The sequence below is a fragment of the Rhincodon typus genome, chromosome 24, assembly GCF_021869965.1.
Source record: "Rhincodon typus isolate 14 chromosome 24, sRhiTyp1.1, whole genome shotgun sequence".
NCBI lineage: Eukaryota > Metazoa > Chordata > Chondrichthyes > Orectolobiformes > Rhincodontidae > Rhincodon > Rhincodon typus.
The window spans coordinates 12875052-12885922 of NC_063355.1; the positions used below are offsets into that span (position 1 = coordinate 12875052).

At 40.4% G+C, this 10871-nt stretch overlaps 1 protein-coding gene across 1 annotated transcript in view; it reads right to left on the minus strand.

Annotated features, from left to right (window-relative positions):
* The window catches only part of srrm4 (serine/arginine repetitive matrix 4), a 344995-nt gene that overhangs the window by 3622 nt on the left and 330502 nt on the right, over nt 1-10871 (minus strand). The window contains exon 13 of the mRNA XM_048611588.1: nt 1613-1753. Coding sequence (XP_048467545.1) covers nt 1613-1753 — 141 coding nt within the window. The remainder of the gene's footprint in view (nt 1-1612; nt 1754-10871) is intronic.

Sequence of the window (10871 nt, forward strand, 5' to 3'; positions counted from 1 at the left end):
GGAATCATACAGACACGGCGAAGTGATCTCAGCTAAAATCATGGAATTATACAGACACGGCGAAGTGATCTCAGCTAAAATCATGGAATCATACAGACATGGCGAAGTGATCTCAGCTAAAATCATGGAATCATACTGACACAGCGAAGTGATCTCACGGCTAAAATCATGGAATCATACAGACACAGCGAAGTGATCTCAGCTAAAATCATGGAATCATACAGACACAGCGAAGTGATCTCATGGCTAAAATCATGGAATCATACAGACACAGCTAAAATCATGGAATCATACAGACACAGCTAAGTGATCTCACGGCTAAAATCATGGAATCATACAGTACAGAAGAGGCCCTTCAGCTCATTGAGTCTGCACCAACAAAAACTATTGTAAATCTACGCTAATCCCATGTTCCAGCACTTGGCCTATACCTTCAAGTGCTCATCCAAATACTTTTTAATGGTCATGAGGTTTCCTGCCTGAACTAGCCTTGCAGACAGTACATTCCAGATTTCTAACACCCTCCGGGTGGAAAAAAAATCCTCATAATCCCCTCCAAGCATTCTGTCTTTCACCGTAAAATTATACGCCCCTTGTTTGTGACCTTTCAATTAGGGGGTTCAGCTGCTTTCTATAAAACCTGTCCAGATCTATGCTCTGTAATCCTGACACATCCAGTCATGTATGGTGCGGACAAGTAAATAACCAACAGAGGAAGAAGACTTCACAAATATCGCCATCCTCAATAATAGGGGACCCCAACACATCAGTGCAAAAGTTAAGGCTGAAATGTTTGCAACAACCTTCAGCTAATTCAATTCACTCAATGTGATATCAACAAACAGCTCAAGGCACTGGATACTGCAAAGACTATGGGTCCTACAAGATTCCACTAATAGTGCTGAAGACTTTTGCTTCAGAATTTGCTGGCCAGCCTGTTGCAGCAGTACAGCTAAAACACTGTCATCTACCTGGCAATGTGAAAAATTACTCAGTCATATCCTGTCCACCTAAAGCGAGAAACATCCAGCCTGAACAATTGGCATCCCGTCCGTCTATTCTTGATCCTCAACAAAGTGAAGGGAGGGATCTCAACACTGCAATCAAGCAGCATTTGCTCTGTAATAAATGTGCAGTGGCTCTTCTGACATTAACTGTTTTGCACTATCACCTAAAGTTAAGATGTCTCCAATGTGGGCAAAAGCTGTACCTTAATGGACGGCATGTTGCAGCATCATTATAACAGCACGACACTATCCTCCAGGCAATACATTTAAATTCATACATCAGGCAGCAGAATAAATGGATACAGATTAAAAGGCTGCCCTATGCAAGGTTAGAACTGACGTAGTCCTGGAAAACATTCCCAAAGACAGAGAGTGATCAACAGGCAGAATGAGAAGGGCAAGTAAGACCAGGACACACAAGTACCAGTTGGTAAGGTGGGCCCATTAAATGTGGCGAGGTCCAACAGTTTAAAGAAGCTTCTTTGGACCAATCTATGTGGTTGATGATGAGCTAAGAATATTCTGAAAATCCCAGGTGTGAATACTGAATAAATGCAAAGAGTGAAAGTAAGTGATCTCTATTTCCAGAGGAGTATTTTACTGACCTGGTGATCCGTCGAGGTTCCAGATGACTTGGTGAATCTCGTCTCCGTTTTCTCATTGGCGAGTAGGAGCGAGACCGACGTCGCCTGGACTCTCTGTCTCGAGAACTGTAGTTCTTGCGATCCCGGTCTCGCTCATGGTCCCTATCCAATCATAATTTAAAGCAAAGGTTTAAAAAAAATAACAGAAGCACAAGAGTGATGAAAACATTTCTTTCTGTTTGTCAGTGAATGCAGTGGAACCATTATTATCCGCATTTATGTCACTTATCACTCCAATTTTTCACCAGAATTTTCAGAAGACAGAGACTTGCCTCAAGTTCTTTTAATAGAATTCTTTTTATTTCCTCCCCTTGTTGAATAGAGCAAATTTATGTTTCTTTTGTTACTTTAACTGCGCTTGACTTCATTCCTATCAGTGGAGAATGGCTGGACCAAACAAAAAAGAAAGTAAAAGAAACCTGAGTCGCTACATTAGCTGTCAGTTTCCATTTTCCAGCAGTGGAGGGGTGATGCCTGTTCATAGAAATAAGATGGATGATAGAAGGTCCATTTTAGACATTTTTCAGAATTCAGAATACCGGAGGCACTGCACAGTTTGATCAGTGACAGAAACAGAAGGATAGGTTATCTCCCAAGGTCACCAATATTGATGGCTTTAAGAAGCAAATGTGAATGGCAACACCAGAAAGGCGATAAGAATGGAAGACTGAGTGAGAAGGTCACTTAAAGAAATCTTAAACGTTAAATAAGATCAAATGAGAATTAGAAAAAGCTGAACAAAATCGGGAAGAAAATAAAAATAAAATTTAAAAAGAGCTGGAGATAAGAATGTGAAGAAATGTGCAAGAGTCTGAGAGTTAAACCGCTATTAATATTGCAGCAACATTTAGTGGGGGGAAATTCCTTTGCATGGCACCAGTGTCATGGAAAGCTATATTGATTTTCAGGAGACAATTACCTGCACCATATTCTTCATTGATATGATTGAAGACCGCTGTTCAGGCCACATAGTACCACAGGTGAGTCAATGTTAGTCTGCATAGCTCCTTTAGCTACACAAACCAATTTCCTCCCATAGAATCCCAACAGTGTGAAAGTAGGCCATTCAGCCCATCAATTCCACACCGACCCTCTGAACAGCATTCCTCCCAGACTCACCCCCTATCTTGTCCCTGTAACCCTGTATTTCCCATGGCCAATCCACCTAACCTGCACATTCTTGGACTGTGGGAGGAAACCAGAGCACCCAGGGAAACCCACCCAGACACGGGGACAATGTGCAAACTTCACACAGGCAGTCGCCCAAGGGTGGAATCGAACATCTGAGCTAACCACTGAGCCACCGTGCTGCCCAATACCATTTATAATTGATTCTTAAATTATAAATTGTTATAGCACAGAAGGAGATTCTTCATCACACTGTATCAATGCCAAATCTCTGGAACAGCAATTCAACTAAACCCACTTCCTCACTACAGCCAAGCAAATTTTCTCACTTTGAGTCATTATTGAATTCTCCTTTGAAGGGCTTGACAGATTGAATCACCACACACTCTGTTACAGAATCCCAGAACCTACCCAGATTCATTTGTCAGATGTGGACGCCGCTGGATGGCCAGCATTTCTTGCCCATCCCTAACAGCCCTCGAGAAGGTGGTGCTGAGCTGCCTTCTTGAACCACTGCAGTCCATCACCATTTGCCAATCATCTTAAATCCCTTTTGTTCTGGACCCTTCTGCCAATGGGAACAGTTTGCCTATCTACTCTGTCCAGACCCATCACAATTTTGAACACCTCTGTCAAATCTTCTCAATGTCCTATTTTCCCACGAAGAACAATTCCAGCTTCTCCAATCCACCTATGTAACTGAAATGTCTCATAGAGTCGTAAAGTCATGCAAAACGGAAACAGACCCTTCATTCCAACTTATCCATATCTCATTCCTGGAATCGTTCTTCAAACTTTTCTGCCTTGACATATTTGTATTCTCGCCAAGTTACAAGGGGTAACACAACTGCTCCTTTTAAAACTTCTTTCATTTTGATAATTTCATTTTGATCAATTTCATCTGATACATAACATTTTGAGATATCACATGTCATGTGTCAAGAACTTTAAGTGTAGAATATATGGATGAACAAATGTATTTGGATTTAGGCTTCCAAAGCTCTCCAGCATTGATGTTTACTTCACATCACGTTTGGGTCTGTTTTGGACGAATTGATAGAGGTTGATTTCTACGATTTTCCAACGATTTAAATGTTGTTGAATCATGTGACTGCCAGGGAGTTTAAAAAGAACTAGACAGGCTTTTGCATTTTCTCTTACCAATTTTAGTTCAAATAACTAAGAGATGGGTAGATAGTTCAGTGGGGTGATATGCATGTAGGAAAAATGTATTGCATTAAAGACCTGCGATCTTTCATGCACTGAGCTCTACGTGTTTCCAGTGTTGTAATGGTTAACAACAAAGCTCTAAACAAGAGAATATGTTCTCAATGCACTTAGAATTAAAATGGTTGCACAGGAAAGGACATGTTTAACTAGCACTTGTTATACTATCATTCATGAATATGCTGAAGTGCAAAGGTTCAGTGTTAAATTTGTCAATAAAGTAGTCTATATTATCAGTGACGTAAGATTGCATGACAACCAGTACTGCAGGGTAATGGTTCTATGTAAGAGCTTTGTACAAAGCCTTGTCCTGTACATAGTTAGAAGGTAATGCTCAGGAAAAGGTCATCATTACCTAGAGCTTAGCTTGATGCAGCCTCTTCCAACTTCAATTCCGAAGATAATAAGACAACAATTAGAGACAGTGATATCAAATCATGACAGCAAGTGGAGAGACATCATGAGAAATGGCAACAAAATAGAAGAAACAAAAAATGATCAAAAAGCATGTGAAGCATGGCTAGAGTAAAGAGAAGCAATCAAAAGAGCCTTGCTCTTCCTTTGTTGTACTGTTCTCTGTTCTTACTCGAGTGTTTTGAAAACATTTTCAGGCATGAATCACGCTGAAATGCCATGGGTGAACAGGCATTGTGGCTTTACAAGTTATAAAAATAGCTTTAGGATTAGCAAGAAAAGCTAAGTAAGCAATAGGTCAGTACTCTTCACCAGAGGCTGTAGTGAAGACAGCATCTTGGTCATAAAGGGATTTGATGAAGAAATGGTTGTATCCAAAAAAAGTTATAAAAATACCTGGTACATCCTTCATCCTAAGAAGGAACATTATAATAAAGGGGGCAAACTTTAACAGAAGCATTCAGTGACTGGGAGAAAATGCTGGTTCCTTTATTCATGACTTATATAGGCTAGCTGGGAATTGTGAAATGGAGCCCTTCAAGGCAATATGATTCAAGACTGAATTGTTGTAGGATTCATAGAGGAAACATTATTCAACTTGCTGCAATCAGTGAAGGAGATAATGTTATCACAGACTGCACAGATAACCAGGTAGCACAAGATAGAAATCAAAATCAAGCATTCATTTGAGGAAACAGGGAGACTTTATGGAGGAAAACAACTGACAGTATATTTGTAGGGTACCAGAGTAGTATCGACACAGGAGCAAGTCGAGGATGGAAGAAGGTGTAGTAACCTCCAACACTCTCGTGTTCTCGATGTGATGGGAAAAGGCTGCATTAATACAGAGATTGTCCTAACAAACATACAGAGTGCCATTCTTGTGAAGGGAGCAGACATTTTAAAGTTGCATTTTGCAGCAAATAGTTCCCAGCTCAGAAACTAAAAGCCAAACCCCTGAAAGCTAGTGGAATTCAAGAATCTGAAGACATCAAACATGTTTAAGTTCTACCCATCCAAGAAATTACAGGACCTGACAGAAACCATTGGGGTGCACAAATTTGGGTCAACTGATGTAAAGCAAATTACAAATTGGACACATGCAGCATCAATTTAATTTCTCTCTGACACAGAACCATGGTTAAAGCAAAACTTTCTCTCATCATTCACTGTACAAATTCATGGTCCTCGAGGCAAACAATTTAAAGTTATGGGGCAAATTACAGTTTACTTCAGTACAAAGAAGATTAGAAATCTTGTAAATAATCCAGAACCAGGACAGTTCATTGTTAAATAGAAGGCTTGCACAGATCTATAAAATAAAGCAATTGAGAACCCAAGACAGCCAAAATAATTTAAAACAGAATTTCCACAACTAACTAGAGATCTTGGGCAGTTGAAATCAGCTTATCACATTATGGTCAGATACAAAACCAGCGTATCTATTCATACAAAGGAAAGTTTCTCACAAAAGGTAAAGGAAAAGAAAAATTAAAAAAAAAATCAAAGCTATAATGGGAGCGATTTCATCTGTAAAAAAGAAACAAGTTGGGGTTCAGCTATTGTTCAAATACTGAAACCAAATGACTCACTTTGAATCTGTGTTGATTTCCCTTTGTTGAACAGAAGTGTTAAAACAGAGGTTCACCAATGGCATCTGTGAATGAGAGTCTAATGAAGCTAGGGATGAGCTCAATTTCCACTAGGTTAGACACAAATAAATGTTTTTGATAATAACCCTTGGATGTAAAAGATAAATTGCTTACAACCTTCATCAGACCTTCTGCGAAATCGTGTTTTAACTGACTTCTGTTCGGCATCATATCTGTGCTACAGATTAATCAAAGAACAATAACAAATATTCTTGAAGGATAGAGTGTGTAGTTCCGTTACTTGAGTTACATCACTACCCTTAACAACAGAGTTCGAGAATAATTCCAGACCGTGAGTTCTGCTGTGACACCTACTAGAACCAGGACTTACTGTCAATTACAAATGTTATTACAACAGCTCTTAAATTTCAATGCCATGTCGTACATTCATCAAGAATCAGAGCAGATCCTCAGAAGATGAAGGCAGTTAAACATTTTTACCTCTTCTCAATGCTCTAGAGTTGCAGAAATTTATGGGGATGGTGAATCAATCAGGAAAGTTCTTAACCAGCTTGTTACACATGAGTGAACCATCGCCAATAGCTAAGACAGGACCAAGCATGTTACTGGGAAGAGAACCAACAAATCTCATTCAAAAGAATAAAAAAAGTTGCTAATTTCACCAGACATATTGGCTCATTCTGATCCAGGACTGCCTACAATTGTTCATTTTTCCTTTTTTTTTCATGGAATGTGGGTATCATTGGCAAGGTCAGCATTTATTGCCCATCCTCATTGTCCTTGAACTAAGTGGCTTGCTAGGCCATTTCTGAAGGTAGTTAAAAATCACTAACATTTAGAGGCATGGAGTCATAGAGATGTACAGCACGGAAACAGAGCCTTCGATCCAACGCGTCCATGCCAACCAGACATCCTAAATAAATTCAGTCCCATTTGCCACCATTTGGCCCATATCCCGCTAAATCCTTCCTATTCATATACTCATCCATATGCCTTCTAAATGTTGTAATTGTACCAACCTCCACCACTTCCTCTGGCAGCTTATTTCATACACGCACCACCATCTTCATGAAAAAGTAGCTCTTTAGGTCTCTTTTAAATCTTTCCTCTCTCGCCTTAAACCTATACCCTCTAGTTTTGGACTCCCTCCACCCTGGCGAAAAGACTTTGTCTATTTATCGTATCCATGCCCCTCATGATTTTGTAAACCTCTGTAAGTTCTTGGATCTGGAGTCATATAAAGGCCAGACCAGGTAAGGATGGCAGGTTTCATGCCCTAAAAGATATTAGCAAACCAGATAGGTCTTCACAATTGAATCAGAAATAGTAGGAACTGCAGATGCTGGAGAATCTGAGACAACAAGATGCAGAGCTGGATGAACACAACAGGCCAAGCAGCATCATAGGAGCAGAAAGGCTGACGTTTCGGGCCTAGACCCTTCATCAGATTTTCATCCAGTTCTGCACCTTGTTGTCTCAGGTCTTCACAATGATCAATATTAGCTTTACAGTCACCAGTATTAAGACTAGCATTCATTTGAATTTAATTTCCATCAGCTACTGCCACAGATGCATCATTGATTGGACTAGGAGCAGTACGCTTCCAGATTCAGAGAGACGGTAAATGAACATTGGTGTACAACACATCTAAACCATCCAGGACATGCCGCAGTTGAACAAGAGACATTGGATGCTTCCTGGGCTTGTGAGAAATTTGCAGACTATGAGCTGGGCTTTCTGTTCACTGTTGAGACAGATCACAAACTTTTGTTTGTTTTATTAAACACTAAAGAGTTAGCCATGGATGTGTGCAGATATTTTGCTTGAGGCTGATAAGATTTGATGTAATAACTGAGCACATCCAGGGAGAAAGAGAAAAGCAGAAGCATTAGCAAGTATTCCTGTAGCAAAAGCTTAAGCAAGAGGACATAGATTTTGTCAAAGATGTGGAGACCTATACTTCAATAATGACGACATATCTACCAGCGATCACAATGGTTAAGTGAAATGCAGAAGAAACAAAAGTCATTTATAGAATGCACTGAAGTCTGTGAGTATTGTTTCAAAGGATGGCCAGGATATGTTCCATATAATCCTACCCTGAAACAATACTTTGAACAAAGAAGACATTGCACTATTGTGGATAAATTGTTGATGTTTGATGAGGGATCTGTCATACATACAGTCCTAGATTTGATGTGCTTCAAAGGTTACACTAAGGTCAACTGAGGATTATGAAAAGCTGTAGTAGGCTGCAAAATTTACTATGTGACCAAGGATCTCAACATCACCAGAAGAAAAGATAAAGCTGCTTTATGCAATCCCTACAGTGTGAAAGTAGGTCATTTGGCCTATTGAGTCCACCCTGACCTTCTGAAGACCATTCCACTTACACCCACCCCTGACCCTATCCCTGTAATTACCCACATTTCCCATGGGTAACCCATCTAACCTACACATCCCTGAAAACTATGGACAATTTAGCACGACCAATCCACCTAACCTGCACAACTTTGGACTGTGGGTGGAAACCAGAGCACCTGGAGGAAACCCATGCAGACACAGGGAGAATGTGCAATCTCCACCAGACAGCTGCCTGACACTGGAATTGAACCTGGGTCCCTGGCACTGTGAGGCAGCAGTGCTAACCACTGAGCCACTGTACCACCCTATATATTTGCCCTTCTTAGATAGAAGCAAAAGGATCAACTGATGTTGCCTTCACATCCATCCAGAAAGTGAGAACATCTTGGAAAGGATCTTACTGAGCTCAGAGACAACACATTTCTGATTGCAGTTGACTGCTATTCCAGGTTGATAGAGTAAAACATAGACATAGTCCAACCTCTGAAGCTGTCGTTAGATTTCTAAACGAAATTTTTGCTACTTGTGGAATTCCAGACCTAGCCTTTTCGGAAAATGGACCACAATTTACAAATGAATGCTTCATGTTATTCACAGAATCCTAAGGATCTGTCTATAGAACTAACTCACTCAGGTCAGCACGGTGGCTCAAGGGTTAGCACTTACTGCCTCACACTGCCAGGGATTGGGGTTTGATTCCACCTTCAGGTGACAGTATGTGTGGACTTTGTACATTCTCCCTGTGTCTGTGTGGGTTTCCCCCGGGTGCTCTAGTTTCCTTCCATGGTTCAAAGATGTGGATTGGCCATGCTAAATTGCCCATAATGTCTAGGGATGTGCTGGCTAGGTGGATTAGCCAAGGGAAATGCAGGGTTACAGGGATATGGTGGGCAGAGGTGGGTCTGGATGGGATGTTCTTTGGAGGATCGGTTATGGACTCGATGGGCCAAATGGGCCTGCTCCCATACTTGTAAGGATTCTATAAGTTCCTGTAAGCTGAGGCTGAAAGTGGAGTAAGGATAAGTAACTGAAGGTGAATGATGAAGTTAGCTTAGCACTGTTATCATTCTATCCCACTCCAGGATGGCCTGGCTCCATGTGCATTTCTGAAGGGAAGGAGACTGTGGACTCAACTTGGTGCTCCAGGGTGCACACTTATAACAAGTTTCACTGCAGCTGATTTGGAAAGAGAAAGGGGGATGAGTATGATATTAATCAATCAAGAAATTATAATCAACACCGTAGAATACACGATCAAGCAGAACTCTAGTCTGAAGAGTCAGTGTGGATGCATGATCAGAATCAACACCTTCTTACCTTCTAAGGGCTGAAAATGGAATAGTGAGAAGAACACACTGATTCTATGAAAAGAACATCTTCAACAGAATGCACCAGTCATTCAGGAAACCTAGAAAACAGCCTGATTAGCAAACTGACATTATCCGGTGATTCATTTTATACTTTCCAGAGGTGGACATAAACTATAGAGTGTTTGGGTCATTCTCAACTCACTTTGGAGGAGGTAAAGAAGATCAGGTAGACTAGGGAAACCACCACAATGACAATCTCGGTGACCAAGAGATAAATGTAGAGACTTGGGGGCAATGTAGTATAATGTAAACCATGCATTGGGTAGAATCAGAGAATAGAGGTGTGAATGGGGTAGGGGTACGATTGTCATGTAAAGGGGAATTTTAAATTTATTAATAACTGACGGCAGAACTGTTGGGAGACGATTTTGTGCAAAAGTCTCATGCAATGTCTTGCTTGTAGTTAGAATATAATGTTCAATAAAAGATCATTTTTAGTTACAGCCTAGCCACGGTCAATCTCCATTAACGTCAATGCCAAATATATGTAGACAACCATCACAGACAGCAATAGCAGACACACAATAACAAACGTACATATCCCGCAGTATGAATATGATTTTATAGCCTCAAATCAAACAGTAGCCTAGACATGGAGCATAATTATTGACAAAGAGATTAAGTGATATCCAACAAAGATGATAGTTGTTGGTCAATTTTTGTGGCTGTTTAAGAAAATATTACAGCAAATATGGAAGCAAGAATGTTCAATAGAGCACAGGGTTCTTCTGAGGAGTACATTTTACTTAATAATGCTGGGTAGAGATGGCCCATTATCCTCTAAGTGAGCAAGGGTGAGTACAGTATTTATTTGGAATTTGTTTTATTCTTTAATTTAAATGGAAATTGTATATAAACTGATGAAAAATTTAGCAGTACTAATCTACCATGTCATTTCATAAACAAATGAGTCATTTAGTGGTGTTGGTATTATAATGGTTTGCATTTACGTTGTGCCAGGTGAACTTCTGTCACAACATCAATTTAGTACCCAGAGATAGTAGGAACTGCCGATGCTGGAGTCTGAGGTAGCAAGGTGTGGAGCTGGATGAACACAGCAGGCCAGGCAGCATCAGAGGAGCTGGAAAGTTGACGTTTCGGGTT